At 34.5% G+C, this 19,510-nt stretch overlaps 1 protein-coding gene across 3 annotated transcripts; it reads right to left on the bottom strand.

Moving 5' to 3' along the window:
• Positions 1-13,444: 13,444 nt before the first annotated feature.
• On the bottom strand, positions 13,445-19,121 carry LOC114290395 (uncharacterized). Of its 3 annotated transcripts, XM_028234277.2 has the most exons (5): positions 18,798-19,028; positions 17,272-17,342; positions 14,556-14,642; positions 13,707-13,760; positions 13,445-13,598 (listed from the first exon to the last, which is right to left on the bottom strand). In XM_028234277.2, exons 1-4 carry the CDS (start codon positions 18,919-18,921, stop codon positions 13,737-13,739), a joined length of 306 nt encoding a protein of 101 aa, XP_028090078.1. In that variant the 5' UTR covers positions 18,922-19,028; the 3' UTR covers positions 13,445-13,598; positions 13,707-13,736. The 3 variants fall into 3 exon arrangements, with proteins under 3 accessions (XP_028090078.1, XP_028090077.1, XP_082735205.1); XM_028234276.2 differs by having other exon boundaries at positions 13,445-13,760; positions 18,798-19,121; XM_082879079.1 differs by lacking the exon at positions 13,707-13,760 and having other exon boundaries at positions 18,798-19,036.
• Positions 19,122-19,510: the final 389 nt, after the last annotated feature.

Below are 19,510 nucleotides of genomic sequence, written 5' to 3' on the forward strand. Positions count from 1 at the left end.
TTAATCTAGATAGCTTTTTGGGGATTAATCTATACAGTTTTTTTTTTTTTAATATCAAAATCAAACTATTTTTTGGAGATTAATCTAGACATTTTTTTATTTTGGTTGGGAAGGTTTGTTTTGGTTGCCTATTTTGCCACTCTTTTTTTTTGGGGTCTGTTTTACCATATTAATCTAGACAACTCTATTTTTTTATTTCTGCTTTGGGACACAAAATTTTTAAACCCTTAGTTTGTTGTCATATACATATATATATATATATTTATCTCATTTTTTGTTCATCTTTTCCATCTTATAGAATGACCCAATAAGTCATGTATGGCAAGTGTTTGATAGAATGACCCAATAAGTTTTGTTTATTTTGATTTTGGACAATATATATAGGCACACAACTAGAACCCATTTCCTGAACAACCAATCATGTTTTTTTGTTTTGTTTTGTTTTTTTTTTTTGGTGTGAGTTTACTGGACTCAAATCGATTATGATCATTACACATGTGTTTGATACAATGACCCAATAAGTCATGTATTGCAAGTCTTTGATAGAATGACCTAGTAAGTCATATTAAATTTATATACACCCCAAAGCTTTTTAATGATATGCATCCAAAGTTATAATCACAGTAGTTCATAATCTTAAAAAAAAAATCATAAATCCTCATAACTAAGGCCACTTAAATTTATAATTAAACATCACAAAATTTTATAACCAAAACCACCATGGGTTATAACCATAAACAGTACAAAAAGTCTAATAACCAAGTTCATTATAAATTTGAACATCACAAAATCTTATAATTAAATGCCACAAATCATTAGAATTCTGGTGCATGATACACATTTTTTCAATGTTTATTTTATAACCAAAATCACCATGTATATCAAAGAATTTTTCAATGTTTATTTTAATTAACTCCTAAAAATTATTTGTGATATGGTAAGTTTTCAACTTGGAAAACAAAGTCTTTTGACAGGGCATTCAATGTCACGCCCCACTTTTTATTACTCGGGATTTATTACCAAAGCCATTATCAGAAATTCCATTTCAAAGATAACGTACAAGAGCTCATCATATTTATAGGGAATACATCAATAATAATTATCTCGTTCGGATGAAAATGAATGCAACATGAAGTACAGTTAAATACATTGCCCGTGGGCTTATATCCTTTAAATCAAAAGGAAAGGTTTAACCCTTTTTACATCGATGGTCTTCTGCCTACACATAAAAGGCCCCGTGGCCACAAATAAGGAAGATCCATGACCTTGAAGAAAGACTTCTTCATGTTCACCTGAAAAAGATTAGGAACGTGGGATGAACATATAGTCCAGTAGGGATGTCAACATGATCCTCAACAATAACAACTTAGAAATAGCTATGATCATGAATGCTAATCTCATACCATATAAATAATGTGATGTTTTATAAACAAAGTATACTTACATAATACTTTTCTCAAAAACATTCAGTTTCTACAACAAAACCAAGTTCCACTTTCCTTGTCCATTTCCCCTTTCCTTATCCATTTCCCCTTTAGACAATTATTACTCAATAACCATATTTTCCATTTGCTACAAAACACCACATAACATCCACTTTATTTCCAAAAACACGTTCACCAAATCCGTTTCCTTCATGTTATTCATAACCCAAATATAAACATGATCCGTCCCAACAGGTTCGTCACATTTCACAACTTAGAATCAAAATTCAAGGAATACCTTCAATAAAATAACTTATGGTGGAAACTGCTTCAATCCCTCACAAGCACACCCAAATTAACATGAATACAATTACTCAACATGTGAGACAATTTAAACTTACAAAATCACAATTATCAAAGCACATAATACACAATCAACTGAAATAACAATGACAAATAACCCCTGCTCTACCTGCCTACAGCATGGTGAGCCAATGATACACCTCTCCACAACAACATGCCAATTTACCAGACACCAGCTGGAAGGGAATGGTACCTTTGCCCTATTTCTCCAGGCGCTAGCTGGAAAGGAATGGTACCTCTGATTCTCAGCGCAACGAATTTTCCAGGCGCTAGCTGGAAGATACCATATCTCTGATTCTCAGCGCAACACACACTTTCCAACCATCACTTCAAACCACATTCATAATAACAAAAGTGTACTACAGGCACATAAACATTTCAATATTCACAATGTCATCCTCCACCGATGACCAAGGACAAAACCTCCAAGCAACATGTATTAAACACATAATACCACTAACCACTTCTCATGAATCTTTGGGTCCAATTACACAATAATAAAATATATTTGTGACCAATCTCAAGTAAAATCCCGAAATTTACACAATGTTAGTCTTCCATTCTTCCCTTTCAAAATCAATTACCTTATTCCTCCACATTAATGTTCTCCACCCTTTGCCTCAATCCATTTATTTCATTACACCAAAACATAACTAACTCAATTTTCTTCATTTAAAATAAGGGATTTCAATCATGGCTAGCAAAGTTATAATTTGTACAATTTCTATTTAACGGTAGTGCACCCAATGATATTCTAATCTCATGATTAAAATTTCCCTTTTAACAAATAACAAAAAAATATCGATTTATCGGGTTTAAATATAATTAATCCAACACAAGTCAATATTTCAATTCATAAAACCCAATTTATTCTTAATTCAATTTCCAAATCATTAGTCACATTTCTTAACCTCTTGGCATCGTTATTCTACAATGTTAACCCCCTTTTTGTCTAATAGGCATTTCTACAAAAATTAGGGCTTTGCCTCTCTAATCATGAACATATTGAATCACACCCCAAATTTAACCCAACATCAACCCATCTCATGAAATTTCAATCTCTACACCCATATCTTATACCCTTTATCATGATTTTTGAAAATATTCCATGCCACACGGTTTTTATGCAATAGAGTATACCACATGACTATCTATAGGGGAAGCATTGAAGAAAATCAAGGAAATCCCTACCTCAAGAGAGAAGAGGAGAAAAAGCTCAAAAATCAACTTCGCCAGAATACGATCTCCACCGGTCAAGATGAAGCCCTTGACATGCTCATCATTTTGGTAAAAGGATCTAGTACAAAAATCCCAATGGATTCATGGGATCAAAAATAAATGTAAAACTTTGAGGGTTTGAGTAAAGAGAGATGAAAGAAAAAGAGAGAAAATATTGTAGAGAGAGAGAGAGAGAGGTATAATCAAAAATGAGGGGAAAATGGGCAAAAAATGAGTGTACAGCTGAAATACACGAAAAACAAGGCAAACACATGCTTGGCCGCACATGCAACGCACCCTCCCTCACGTGCGGAGCGCCTCTCCCGCACGTGCGGCCCTCACCCCCACACGTGCGGTCCTCCCGCACCTCCCCTCACGCACCTACATATAATGCAATGTGCACACAGCCACTCCTCCTAGCTTCCCGCACGTGTGGCCTAAAGCCCCCGCACGTGCGGCCTTGGCCCTTCAAGCCCGAAAAACTTCGGCTTCACTTCAAACACTCCGGAGCCGATCCCGCACCCTCTGAAACGAGTGAAAACTCAGAACCGAGACAACCTCAACAGAGGAAGTTTCAAGAGAGTAAGGCAAAACACGCACCAGTCATCACATTCAACATTAAACCTGTAGTTCGAAATGTAAGTTTAATATTCCTTTTGTTTCTTTTCTATTTTTGTTGGTAATCAAAAAACCCATAAATCAAGGTGAACTTGCTTTGCATCTCATGAAGAATTATTCATTACTCATATAGTAAATGTTTTCTTTATTTTGATCTTATTTTGCTCTCATGTTTTATATATTCGATGTTGTATTTTTATCTTCATTTCATTTTTATTTTACCCACTTCATTTAAATAAAAAAAAAATTCCCCCTTTCCATTTGCATAAAAGAGAATATGAGCAATGAAGCAAAATAGGACTAGTAAGTAGTGAAAAAATTAGGAGTGGAAGGAACTTTGGAGCAGTGGCCAATAATGTAGCTCCTGATAAAAAATAATACTGCTACAACTTTTTATTTTTATTTTCTATGCACCATAAGTTTGGTTCAACCAAGTTTATCATAAATTTGAACATTACAAAATCTTATAACTAAATGCCACAAATCATTAGAATTCTGGTGCATGGTACACATTTTTTCAACGTTTATTTTATAACCAAAACCACCATGTGTGTCAAAGAATTTCTCAACGTTTATTTTAATTAACTCTTAAAAATTATTTGTGATATGGTAAGTTTTCAGCTTGGAAAACAGAGTCTTTTGACAAGTTATTCAACATTAAACCTGTAGTTCTAAATGTAAGTTTAATATTCCTTTTGTTTCTTTTCTATTTTTGTTGGTAATCAAGTTAGTGATAAATCAAGGTGAACTTGCTTTGCATCTCATGAAGAATTATTAATTACTCATATGGTAAATGTTTTCTTTATTTTGATCTTATTTTGCTCTCATGTTTTATATATTCACTATTGTATTTTTATCTTCATTTCATTTTTATTTTAGCCACTTCATTTTTTATTTTAAAAAAATTCCCCCTTTCCATTTGCATAAAAGAGAATATGAGCAATGAAGCAAAATAGGATTGGTAAATAGTGGAAAAATATCTTCATTTCATTTTTATTTTAGCCACTTCATTTTTTATTTAAAATAAATTCCCCCTTTCCATTTGCATAAAAGAGAATATGAGCAATGAAGCAAAATAGGACTGGTAAGTAGTGAAAAAATTGGGAGTGGAAGGAACTTTGGACCAATGGCCAATAATGTAGCTCCTAATAAAAAATAGTACTGCTAGAACTTTTTATTTTTATTTTTTATGATTTGCTTCAACCATCTGGTCACGTTCTTCCATAAGTTTGGTCACTTTTTTCCTTAAGTTTCGCCTTCTTTTATTGGTTTTCTTTATCTTTTTTGTCCAAAGTGTATTTTGGAAGTCACAGTAGCTTTACTGTGAGTGGTTTTGGTGGATGTTAGGGTAGTGGGTATTTAAATAGAATGAATATCTCAGCATCATTCAGTGAAGTGGGTATTCAGTGATCACATAATTTTTTTGTTCTCCTAAAATACTTTTTTCTTTATTTATTTGTTCTCCTAAAGTACCTTTTTCAAATCTTATAATCATATCCTTCTATTTATTTTTGTTGTGAGTTGGGCGTTGCCTTTTTTGAATTGATCATGACATGTTTGGAGCTTTTATTTCAACAATGTGATTGGCAGTGGAGTTTTGGTTTCAAATGTTGAGTTTTGGTTTCTTTTGTGAAACACCCACATCTTATTAGCATTTTTTGAGGAGTTTGGTTATTTAAAGCTCCGTTTTTTAATTTTGAAGGGACATTTGTCTATATCACTTTTGATGGTGATGATTTTGGCTTAGATAGCTTTGACAAGACGTTTGATTCAGTTTACAATCCAATTTAATAACGAAACTGCACTGCTCAAAGTTGCAGCTCATCCTATTTGAAATCCATTTCAGCAACGCTGCAACATCACCTCTTCCCGTTTCTCTCTTCCTCTCTCTTCAACGGACCACCATCGAGGTAATGCCACTTCTCTCTTGCTCTCTCTTCAAACCTCACCTATTTCAGCATCTTTTGTTTCAATAATCTTTACTCTAATTTGTGGATATCTTTTGTTTCAATAATTTTAATTTCTAGCAGGTTTGTTATACAATAATGTTGATAGCATGTTGTCCAATTTAATTGCTTTATTGATGTTTACAGTTTGTGATTGAAACATTGTGTCTGAAGCATTGCGGACTTCTTTAAGACCTTTCATATCGAAACATTGTGGTAAGAATTTGATTTGTGTTCTTACTTAAACATTGTGTCTATATATATTTTATGTTTGCTTTATTAGTTATTTATTTTAGTTTTCTTTATATATTTTGTTCCTATTTCTATGTGAAGTTTAAAATTAGAGTGATATTAGCATGTGTGGTATTAAAAAAAATTGTTCGCAGTGCCTTCAGGCACGGGTTATCCCTAGTATATATATATTCTTTTTTTTTTTCCCTTTTATGTAAATTTGAAGACAATTTTTATGTGATTTTAGAGGTTTGCAGGGATCGGTTTGGCCTGGGTTGTCCCTCTACTCGCCATCTGAACCGACTCTATCACGTTAGAAATCTCATGAACCGTGATCAAATTGTTATTGTGAAATCGAATCATTTGAAACCATTCTTATCGGTCAGTAACAAATTTGAGAAAAATAGCATTCTTTTTTCTTTTTGTTTTCTTCTTCAAGAACCTAATCAATACATATATATACTTTCATCTCTGGTTCTTTGAATCAAGTAAAGCATATATAAACATAAAGTGGAATGGAAAAGAGACTAGGGACAAACCTTTTTTCAAAGCTAAAGCTGCTACAAAGGGTGAGGGTGGGTGAGATGTACCATTGTTCAAAAATGGCACTACCAACAACCTTCAAATCTGTGGGTTTTTGCATAATTTAAGTTATGGAATGAGTGAGGTCTCTGGGAAATTAGGAAGAAAGTAGGAAGGAGATCAATAAAAGTGAAGAAAAAGAATATAGATTAGAAAGAGCGGAGTACGAGTGTAAAAATGGCCCGCGGTCCATGGGCGGCTCGAAGCCCACTTGCGGTCCTAGGTGGGTCCAACCTAGTTAGACCCAGACCCAAGCCCAACTCGAGACCCTAGGCCTGAACTGTCATTTTGAAGCCCGGCCCGGCCTGGCCCGTGGGCTCACCCCGCTCAAGACTCACTCAAAGCCCGACCTGAGGCCTAGTGTCAATTTTAGTGAAAAATAATAAAATTTTGGTGGAAAAGGTTAAAAAATAAATAAAAATATTCAGGCCCATCCAAGCTCGGCCCAAAGCCCACCAACCCCATCCTACCCGAATACCCCCTGGGCTTGGGCATAATTTTTTGGCCCGTGGGCCGTCTCGAATTTTGATAGGAACCTGCCAGGCCCAACATGGGCCAGCCCAAGCCCGGGCCCAAGTGGGCCAAGCCGGGCCAAATTTACACTCGTAGAGAGGAGGGACAAAGATGTTAGTGTGTGGGAATGAAAGATAATGAGAGATAGAGAAAGAGAGAGATGATGAAGGAAACGAGGAAATGAAATGTGAAGAAATAAAATAGAGTAAGTAGGTGAGAGGCGATGAGATGTGTTAGAGAGAGAGAGAGAGAGAGAGAGAGAGAGTTAAGGAGACGAGATGAGAGGGATTGAATGGGTAAGGGAAACAAAAAAAATAGGTGGGGTCTTTCTCCATATAATAATGTAAATAAATGAGTTGTAAATCTTGAAGAGGTAAGATGTCTTTTCATTAGGGATGGCAATTTGAAACCGACCCAATGGGGATCCTCGACCCCGACCCCGATTTGAGCGATTTTTCCCGAAAAATACCCCCGATGAAGAGAATACGGTATTTGAAAATCAATCCTCGATCTATTTCAAGTCGGGGACGGTGATCAATGTTCAAGCCCCGGCCCAGCCCTGTCCTCGGCCCCGGCTTTATCCCCGAATTTCCCCAAAGTAAAATTACTTTCATACCCCTTATATATATATATATATATATAATAAACCAAACTTTACCTCACACACAAATACAAACAACCCGTGTATTATATTTATATATCTGTGTTGTATTATATTTATATATCTCTTACTCTCTAACTCAGATATATCTCTCTCTCACTCTTATCTCAATTCTCTCTCTCACTCTCTCTCCCACTCTCTCGTTCTTCTCTCTCTGTCAACTCTCTCACTTTCGCAATCACTGACGACAACATCACCACCACCGCTAGCCCCAATCCCCTCTCTCTATCCACTTCGTCTCTCTCTATTCCTCATGGCTACCGCCACCACCACTGCTGCAGAAGGTCTGTCTCTCTGTCACCACCACCGAACCCACCGCCACAGCCAGCCACTATCGATCTTGCGCTTGGTCATTGGCGTCGCTTAGATCTGTGCCAAACGATGAAGGTGTACTCAAATCTGTTAGATCTGTTATCTGTGTGTGTGTGTGTGTGTGTGTGTGTGTGTGTGTGTGTGTGTGTGATCTGATATATGTGTAGAGATGGCAATATCTGTGTGTGTGTGATCTGATCTGTGTGTGTGTGTGTGTGTGTGTGTGTGTGTGTATGTGTGTGTGTGTGTGTGTGTGATCTGATCTGTGTGGTGTACTCACACTGTGATTAATTTTTTTTTTTAAAATTTAAATCTGTATTTGTTGATGATGATGAAACATAGTGATATATATTGATTTGTTGTTCTTGTGTTGAAGCTCAGGGATTTTTCGGGGTTGGGGAAACCCGATCCCTGTCAGGGGAGGGGGATGAGGAGGTGATGGGTTCCGCCGCCGGGGATCGAGGGCGGGGACAGGGATTTTTTAGCCTTCGGGATCGGGGACAGGGAGTGTAGTCCCCGGCCCCGCCCCGCCCCGCTCCGTTGCCATTCCTACTTTTCATTGACTGAGGCCAATAGCATATGCCCATTTATTAATCGGTCGATCGAATTTGAGTGGTTGGATTAATTTTGGAACCGTTGCTGACCGAGAAACTAGCATTTTGAAGGATGCGCCAACCGAGGCCGACTGTTGAGTCTCATGAAATCGATAGCAGTTGTGCTTTTCTAGTTGGATTGAATGGGTAAATCAGGTTATGCGGGTCACTGCACAACCCTTAGGAATTAACTCTTCCTAACTAGATTAGGGAGACAAAAAAAAAAACAAATAAATAAATAAATGAATTAAGCAAATTACATACACACAAGAACACTAAGATTTACGTGGTTCACCTCAGAATAGGGCTACATCCACTGTTGTTGTGATTTTCATTATGATCAAAAAATAATACAACTCTCTTAATTTAAAAGAGGCACCCCCTTCATCTATTTATAAGTATAAAATTTGGATAACATGGAAGCAACAAGAAATTAGTAAAGTACCCAAACCTCCCATTGGACCTAGGGTTGAGTGAACAGTACTTATCAGGGTCTACAAACTCAACATGATTTTGTACACGAATTCTCTTTTGTTCGCTATTTCAAGCAATAAAATTTTACTCTGTATGGTAGTGTAATTTTTACTCTACATAACAGTAAAATTTTATTGCATTTTCATATAAGAAATATAAAATTAATATGTAAAGATTTAAAATTGAAGGATAACATTTTTAATTTTGAGTATTAAAAATTCCAAATTTGGGGGTACAAATGTATGTGTCAAAGAGTAAAGTTTTACTATCTTTTTTAATATAAATCTGTAACTAAAATAATGTGATGATATAGAGGGTTTTCAGAGGTGGTGGTTAGAGTAACTTGCTGAACGAGATGAGTTATCGGAGAGGTGTGTGAAGACATGTAGGATTTGAGAATAGTTTTGTCATAGTTTAAACATTATCCTTGATAAAAGAATTTTCTTTTCTACTTCTCCTTTCTACAATAAAACATAAAGAAAAATGACTTAGACCTCCACTGGGGTGACCCCCACCACCTCCAATGAATGATGATTGGCCCATATATATATATATATATATATATTTATCCTCTCTTTGACCCTCACGTGTATGTGGGGGTGGTGGGGGTCACCCCCAATTGGGGGTCTGAAGCACAGTTGTTTATTTGAGGGACTTCTCACCGGAAACCCCTATAATTTTTGCATTTATATAATTAATGAATTACTAATAAAAATTGAAAATGGGACTAATTGTCATTTAAATTAAACGGAATTTTGAGTAAAAATATTGATTTTATATGAATTATTCCAATCCTTTTATCAAATTTTCATTACATTTAAATAATAAAAAAAATCTTCTTATCCAAAATTTTCCTTTTCATTAAATTTGATGAAAAAAAAAATCATCTTCAATATTTCATCTTTTTTAATTTTAATCAAATTTAAATTTGATGAATTCTCAATTTTATGAAAAAAATAATTGAGAAAAGTTCACTTTACCTCTTAAACTATCACTCAGAAATCAATTAACCATTTTCAATTAATAATATCAATTTTACGCTTAAACTATTTGATTTTGGATCAATATTATCTTGTCGTTAGCTATCATCTATAATTAAACGAAAAGTAACACCAAAATAATATTTGAAAATCTATTTTGTCTCTCAAACTATCTCTAAAATATCAATTAAAAAATTATTATTATATAGTTTTTTAATTTATATTTTGGAGATAGTTTAGAGGGTAAAATGAAATTTCAAAATAAATTTTGGAGTCACGTCAGCAATTTTCATTTGATTATAATTAGGGGTGGGTGCGGGTCGATTGCTGCTACGGAACCTCCAATTCGCTATCTGTCCACCAGATTGGCGTGGCAGATTAGAGAAAATCAATCCACATTCGTTCACCAATCCGGCAGTGTGGATTGAGCGGATTGGCAGATGGATGTGAATCGGTTTGACAGTTTGAAATTTTATAAATTTTCAACATAGTTCAACTTGTGCACTTCCTAAATATATATATATATATATATTACAATCAATGACTTAAAAAAAGTATTACAATCACTGCATGTCTCATCCAAAGAACGAAAGTTTGAAAGTTTAGAATATTACAATTGCTGCATACCTCATCCATATATTATAATCACAGCATGCATCAACCACATAAAGTATTATAATCTGTGGTTCTTAAAATATAAAAACAATTCAAACTACCAAAATTATGAACAAAGCAGTGGTAGAGATTGTATACCTCTATATTGTTACATCTATATATGTTTTTGAAAACAAAAACTAACTAGCATATATCATCTTTTTTATTTATTATTTTTAGAGTTTGATTTAAAAGCCAAAAAAATATAGATAAATAATATATTTATTTTTTTCAATTCAAAAAATATATTTAAGTTGAAAACTCTTTTTCAACAGAATATTTAAACTTTTTTTCAATTGAAAATACAAACAGAATATCTAAATAAATTGAAAACACAAAGTCTTACAAATTACTAGGAGTGCTTGCTGTTTGGCTGTTTGGTTGCGGCCAAAAAAACATCAAATCCGTCATCCGTCCAAAATTAGGCGGTTTGAAAAAAATCAATTTGCAACCGTTCGCTCGTTATCACGCATTCGTTCAAAATGCGGCGAATCGGTTCTGTTCGGTTGATTTGGGCGGATCGATATATCTGCTACTCACCCTTAATTATAATGACATGGGTAAAATTGATATAAAATGGAATAGCTTATGTATAAAATTGGTACTATTAGAAAAATATGAATTAAATTGGCTTTTGAGTGATAGTTTAGGATAAGGGTGGACATTCGTTGGGTGGGACCAGGTTTGGACTGAGCCAACACTACTGTAATCGTATGGAGAGGAAATATTCGTCGCTCTTCATATTTCTTGTGTCAAAGCTGTGCTTCACTCCGATTAACCTGAGAACACAACGACGGTGAGTTACCCGGCGGTGTGCTACCAGAATATCCCTTCGACGGTTAAGTTAACACACTTTTAGAGAGAGGAAGGGAGAGAAGACCAAAGAGAGATCGAGCTTTGGGTAGCCAGAAATTCCGACTTGTTGTATGGAGGCGCCGCTCAGTCTATATAGCCTCTGCGCGCTACTCTGTTCGTCCTTTCCTAGACACGTGGTTGTACTGCCCTCTCTATTCTTTACACGTGTACGCGTCAATACTGCCAAACAACATTGGCCAAATCGCCAAACGATATTGACGCACCTTTTGGAATCACATTACTCTCGATCGGTCAAGATCTAGGGCATCTAGCCAACTTCTTCATTCGTGCTTATTCATCCCCGCTGACCTTGCTCGGCCTTGGTATGCAACCGGTGCGTCTAGTCCGGTCGGAAGAATCATCGCTTCACCTAGCTCGGCAAAGGATCCACGCCGAACAACTAGCTTGGTCCAACTTCTGGACCTCGGGCTAACTCAGCCACGATCTAGAACCTCAGCCAAACCGTCCTCGGCTATGCCAACTCGATCGCAAAATCCCACGGCAAGGCCCAAGTCACAACTAGCTCGTCCAGTTTGCTTGGCGCAAACTCTCCTCTCAACTACATAATAAAAAATTTTGTGTTTGTCTAAGCTCGGCCCAACCCTAACATCGGATCTCTACATCTGCCCAAGACAGGTCCAAAAAATAATTATAAATCCCAAACCCATCCATCGGGCTATATGTTAAAAAAAATTTAAAACATCCACAATTAAATCTAATTGCACATTATATATCTTAAATAAATATACTAATATCATTATAAATTGAAAGATTTTGTATATAAATTGAAGTATTTCTTAAATAAATTCAATCATATCACCAAAATGTGAGTTTTAATAAATTAACAAAGATAAAGTTTCGATTCCAACCAAAAAATATATATTTTTTAATATATTATTATTAATTAATCAATTTAATAGCGGGCCAGGTCGGGTTGGGTTGGGCTGGGTTAGGTTGAAAGTATAAATCCCAAGCCTAACTCATTAATATATCAAATTGAAAATGTTGGTCTAATCTGACCCTATAGGCTAAAATAACCACCCAAACCCTAAAAAAATAGGGACGAACCGATACCCACCCCTAATTTAGGAGTAAAAATGAAATTTTCTCAACAAAAAAAAAAATGACTCTTTTGATTTGATAAAAATTTCATAAAATGAAGGATTAGATATACTCTAACCAATGTTTTTAAAATAAGTTTATTTTCATTACACCGGTGAGCCATTCAACTAAATTGGCGAAGCAGAACACAAAATCACATAATAGTATAACAATATAATCACAATGCCACCTTCAACTTTATTTATATTTCGCAAATATATATTTTTATTATATTTTCTTTCACATATTATATATTTTACAAATAATAAATATAAATATGTTTATGTACTTATAAATATATATTAAAATTTAAAAATAATTTAAATAAATATGTCCTAATTCTTATATTATTATTATGTAATTTTTAATATATTTATAATATAATTATGATGTTACGATTTGATTCATATTCAACTCGATAGGTGAAGCAATGACTTATCCATCCGTCATCGATCTGATTCTTAAAACCTTGGCTCTAACATGTAGTAAAATTAGATTAAAAACCTGTAATTTATACTTCAAATTTTTAAAAAGTTCTCCAGAGTTGGCTGCCTCTACACAATTCCCATGGATCTTCACCATTGTACAGGTTGCTAGATCAATTACCCTGTTCTTGTGTTCTGTTTGATGTGCCACAAATTCCTCATTTTACATGTTAGCTAATTAAAGATCCATCATGATGTCATCCCAATTGATAAACTTAAATTGTTTTAACTGAATCATTGAGCAATCTCAGCTGGCCAGAACTATTACACTTCAGCATGTCTAAGTGTTCAACACCATTTCCCGTATGAGGGAAAACAAATAAAACAAAAAAGAAAAACATCTTTGAAGTTATGAACTACAAGAACGTAAATTTAGGGCATATAAGAATTTGTGTCCACCTCCGAATTTCAGAAATGCACGTTAAGCCAAATGCTCTAGAAAATCACCATTTATTGTCGATATGCTCATTATTGCAACTTGTACGGGTATGCATTAGATGACAAATATGCTCTACAGAAAGAAAGATAAAAGGGCCGGATTGGCTCATACGTCGCAGCAATACATACCAATGTCTGAAAATCCATCACCTATCAGATCCAAAAGACAATGACAGTGACAAACGAAACTATCTTAAAAAAAAAAAAAAAAATGTAATCCTAGAAGATTTAAAATCCAATCAAACATGTGATTGAAACCTTCTGGGACGATGACATTAGAACCCAATCCTAATGTGATGCTTCTGCCAATTTCTGCAAAATTGCAAATAGACAAGAATAAGTCGGGAAGAGCTAAACTTCATAAATTGCAATTACTACAGTATCTTTTGTGCAAATTGTCTTATACTAAACTAGTTGGATATTAGCAATGAAAATAAATGAATAATTCCCTGCTAAATTTATTAGGATAGCAACAAAACATTCAGCTGGTTCATTTTTGGTCACTCGGACCAGTTTACGTTATCAGGGAAACATCACATAATATTTAATGTTAATTCCTTGCTTAACACACAAAATATGTGATTTCTGCTGAATCTATAAATAACTCATGAACGGCTGACATCTACTCAAGTCTAAATGGTCTTCCACAAATTTATGGAAACATTTCTCATCGGCTTCATTAAGCAGGATCATTGTGAATTGCTATAAGCGACAGAAATCTAAATGAAGGTTGATACAGGGAAAAGTGCAGAACAACAAAACAAAATCCCTTATCCTTGTGTGTGAACAATATAATGTTTACAACATATAATCCCTAAACCAGACTGCATCAAAAATAAAATGTGAGATTCATGGTTTCAAGAGTATAAGAAAGGGAGTTAATTACACAGACACCGCTTCAACTATCTTGAAATATCACTTTACCCTCTTCGACTAGAACCGTACTACTAGACCCTTCAACTATAGAAAACCATACTAATGCAATTCTTCAGGGTGAAAGTGATGCATTTTATAGTTGGGAAATGTATGGTTTTGAAGTTGAGGGGAGTAGAGTGATATTAAGTGATAGTTTAGGGGGTGTTCGTGTAATTAACCCTACAAAAATACCTCTTCCTTGTCGTTCTTGCCTCCGGCGAAGGTCTTGTACCCACTAAAGAAAAGCAAACCCCAGCCAGATAAAGAGACAATCACAAACTGCATAACATGAGCTCCATCATGAACACAGTTTCAAACATATGTCACCACTAATATCAGGAAACCACAAGCTCATATGGATAAAATGAAAAGAAAGATAAGTGAAATAACCAAGCCGACAAGTTCAGGGAATTAAGAATGCAGAAGAAGTAACAGGTAATAATATTTTCAAAGATTCATATTTTTCACAAAAGTAGCAATTGTCAATGCCAATCTCTTACATTATTGAAAGCTTAAAGTGAATATTTACTATATGAAAATAAAAAAATAAAAAATAACATCTGTTTAGTCTTAATTGAGGACACAGACATACCAGCAAAAAAGTTAGTTTTTAGTACACGTCAAGTGATACTACTGATTTATTAATCAAAGGTGGCACTTGATGACATGCCAATTTAGGGAATAGGTTCTCAATCATTTCACATTGTTGTATGGTTCAATGACACGACATGCTAAATTCCGCAATCACGAAGAAATATGCTTCAGTCAACAATATATGTACACAATATTTCATGAGAACATTTTCCTAAAACAAATATAAAATAACAAAGAAACGGAACCACCCTTAGATTTTTGCCAAATAAAGCAGCCCCTGCCCAAAGAATGGAGAATTGTTGAAAAACCCAGTGAGATAATACTAACATCGTATCGAATGAATTCTTTTTTTTAATCTAATGTATCCAGTATTGCACTTTCCAGTGAAAGATTTTATTATATAAACTAGGTGGAGGCCTTGATATATAGTATATACAAAATGGTTATTTTCAAGATACGGGGGCCATCGGCCCCTTGGCCCTAGTGTACCTCATACATGATTAAACTTACCAAACAAGTTAAAAAATAGAATTCTAGTAAAAGTAATTAGCTGCTGACTTGTTGCCAAAGGTAACAAAGGATGGTGAACCATAGACTCATAGTACAAAATATTAATTGGAAACAAATCCAAATGCACCATGCCGAAGTCCACATACACGTGCAGGTGTACAGGCAAGAGAAAATCTTATTTCACTTAGTATACAAACACAATATGCAAATGCGCAGAAACTTTAGTTTGAAGATGATCTCGAAGACAATGCAAAAGGTGCTGAACAAAGAAAAAATGAAAAATGCAAAAGGTTATAACATTGCAACAAAGGTGATAAAAGAAGAGACCTATAATCCAACAGTCTGTACTTCAGTAAAAAAAGTCATTATTAATTTAAAATATAATATATTATGATACACAATATCTATAACCAAAACTAATAAAATGCAATAAGGATTGTTTGTATCTTTCTATTTCATATTTCTCATTTCGTTGTTCTAGTTTTTGGAAATAAAGGCAGTGGAAACACAAATGTTTTGATATCATTTCATTATTTTATCAATCTGATTTTTGGAGAATTCAGAGAAAGTTTCTTGAGAATGGGCTGCTCTCTAGAAATTTTCTTGTAAATAGTTTTTGGAAACAATATCACCAAACATGTTTTGTAAATCATTTTCATATTTCACTTGTCAATCAGAACTTAAATTTACAATATCATCAGAGAGGAAGGGTTGGTACTACAAATATATATATGTATATATATATATTTTGTTTTGATTGGCACTGGGGTGTCCGGATCAAAGCCCGACTAATCTCCAGGGGTGCACAGGCCCTCAGCAAGGAGTTTCCCTCAAATGCACTACGGTTAATTCAAGAGTGTTTCCCTAGTCCAATGGCCCCAAGGAATTTTGTTAACACCTAAGAGGTTTCAATCCATGAACCTTGGAGGGAGCATATCCCCAAGACCCAAGGCCTTGCTACCAGGCCAACCCCTTAGACTTGGTTAGGTACTACAAATTATCACCTCATCTTAAGGAGCCTTACAACCCAACTACTTACATGCATAATGCATTGTGCCTTTCCTCATTGCCACAACCCACATTCCTACTATCCCCCTCCCATAATTAAATAATTTCAAACTTTAAAAAATTGGTCCCTTACTAATGCCATCATTGATCTATATAGTATTTGATCAAATCATCACATGAAATTATCTCTTGTTCTAATGGCCACCTCTATCATCTAAAAAATGGACACCTCTATCATCTAAAAAATGGACATATTTAATATTTTTATTTACGTCATACATCTAAAAGATGCATATGCTGGTAATTCTATCTCAAGCATCTCAAATTCTTATTATACTCAATATGGAGTTCCTAGGTCCATTTTTAGAATATCAAGAGATATTATATTATGGCTTTCAAATAATTTTATGGTTGGCGGCATTTGGAGCCACATTTCTTGCTATGAAGACAATGCCTTCCCAATTAGACAGTGCGATCGTGTCCTTGTATAATAATTATTACACATGTGTTTATTTCATTTTTCATAAATAAGATTGTTTGTCAATTTTTTTTTTTATTTATAAATGTTTGTACTTAATATTAATGATTCTCGATTCGATTTGATTCACAATTCACAAAATTAGGATTTCGATTCAGGATACAATTCTCAATTTGACAAATATGGTCATGTGAAATGACATAACATTGAAACATTTTTGTGAAGTCTGAACAAAATCTATTCCAATAAAAGAATAATCACCATTCAAAATGCATACAATCAAGTATTTTACACTTCAAGGATAGCAATAGAACTCACATGCTCTTCCTTCCATTTAGATGGACTCATTGGGTCTTGCCAGCAATTAACCTTTGGGGGTCCATGGTGATCTAAGATAAATCAAATAAAAAAAACATTAGTATTTCAAGAAGTGTGACTAACCAACGCATTACCACATAGTTCACAATGCAATAAAAATATTATTTTGCACAAGTTTTATATGTACAATGAAATCACCCAAACAGAAAAGGAACTTCAAAATAATTACAAAGACCGTTTCAAGGTCAACAAAAGGAAAAATGTACAAAGAGTAAAAAACAACCAAAATATCAACCAAAGGAATAATGCAATATTATACATTGTGAACACTTTAAATTGTAGTCCTAAAAAACATATTGAGTATCGATGAGGTTACCACTGAAGAAGAACTAGGTGGCCTCAATATGATTACAAGTACATAGCTAATTTCTTCACTTGGTTCCTCTTCCATATTAAAAATTATAGCCTTTTCTACAACTTAAGAGTCCTAGTAACCCTTAACAATTCTCCTTGACATCTCTAACTAAAAATTCACCTCAATAGTAAAACCAGCCTCTTAGCATTTGTTCTATATCATACATCGAATCTTGTTGCCAACAAAAGCAGTTGCTAGAAGTGACTAGTACCACTGAGGAAAACTTTAGGTTTGTAATCAAGGAAAAAGAGGATTTTAATCTCAACTTTATTCCAATGTCAAGCAGATCATAGAAATGGACATCCAATTAAAACATACCTTTTACACATGCAACTGCAACATTAGTGGGGAAGGGAAAATACACAAAAATGAGCAATTTTATCAATGGAAAAATAACAGATAATGAGGGAATGAATCACAATGCTCATAGATGCACATCTTATAACCCCAAGGGGTTGGCATGGTGGTCAAGGCCCAGGGCTTAGGAGTGTGCTCCCTTCATGGTCTCAGGTTTAACAATTGCTTGGGACCAATTCATATGGGGCTTTGCTCCAGCTCTAATTGGGCCCTCCGCTAATGAACGGTGAGATTAGTCTCCAGATTAGCGGGTCCATTGAATCAGAGAGACACATCTCATACAAGTGAGTCACACATGACACAAACAATACGGTCCCCATCTACTCTTATTATTCATGTTGCATTTGATGCTTGAGACATTCCCACAAAACAAAAAGAATGGGAATTTTTTCGGACATCGTAATGGTGGATTCCTTTGGCACAATGTACAATTTAGATGGTTTCCCTTCATTCAAATTCAATATTTTTTAATTCTAATCTGAAAATTATAGTTCCTTCCTGTTAACTTAACCCACAAACCAAACAAATCTTCAGCTTCTGTCATCTTCACCATAGCTCAAGATCATGGTGTTTCCTGCTCAACCTTTACAATTAAACTCACAACAAAATCACTCTCACCAATCATCAACTACAAAATCTCATTTATACACAACTATACATGTACATATATGTAGAAAATTGTACATAATCAGAGGATCCAGTCCTCGATTGATTGTTGAATCGATAATTGGAGAGGAAAGGAGAGGAGATTTACCTGCAGCGCCAGCGAGGCCACGGCGCTGGACTAGGCTGGCGGCTTGAGTGGCAGACCTTGGAGAGGAGAGCCGAGCAACAGTTGTGGCTTGAGAAGCCGCTTTCGCCACCCACGAAGAAGCCATGGCTCAGAGTTCGGAGATGAGATCGAAAACAAACAATAATCAACACGAATGCTAGACGAAAAGATGTAATGGTCTGGGGTGGAGAATCGATGCCACTTTCAGCAATTTTTATTTTGCCCCTTAGGTTTGATGTTTTTTTATTTTGGTACTTTAATTTTTTTATTTATTTATAATGTTTTAAGATTATAAAAAAATTAGATAGAAAGTATTTTAAGATTTTTCTAATTTAAAGTTAATTTTTTAATTCAAAATTAGATAGAAAATGTCATGTTAATGTTACATGACATAATAAATATAATATTAAATTGATATTTTGATTTGTGTCAAATATATTAGTTATATATAATAATTTTTTTTTATGTAACATGGCCATCAATGTGTCATGTTCTATCTAGTTTTACACATAAGTTAGTTTTTGAAGTAAATTGAGAAAAAAAAATAAAATATGAAGAGTCAAAATGAAAAAATAAAATAAAAGTGAAAGTAAAGAAATTACCAAATATAAAAAGGGTAAAGTGTAATTTACCCTTTCTACAATCCAGTAAAAAAAATTAAGATAAATTACAACTACATCTCTTGAGATTTACTT

The sequence above is a fragment of the Camellia sinensis genome, chromosome 7, assembly GCF_055761805.1.
Source record: "Camellia sinensis isolate YWXY chromosome 7, ASM5576180v1, whole genome shotgun sequence".
In the NCBI taxonomy this organism is placed as follows: Eukaryota; Viridiplantae; Streptophyta; class Magnoliopsida; order Ericales; family Theaceae; genus Camellia; species Camellia sinensis.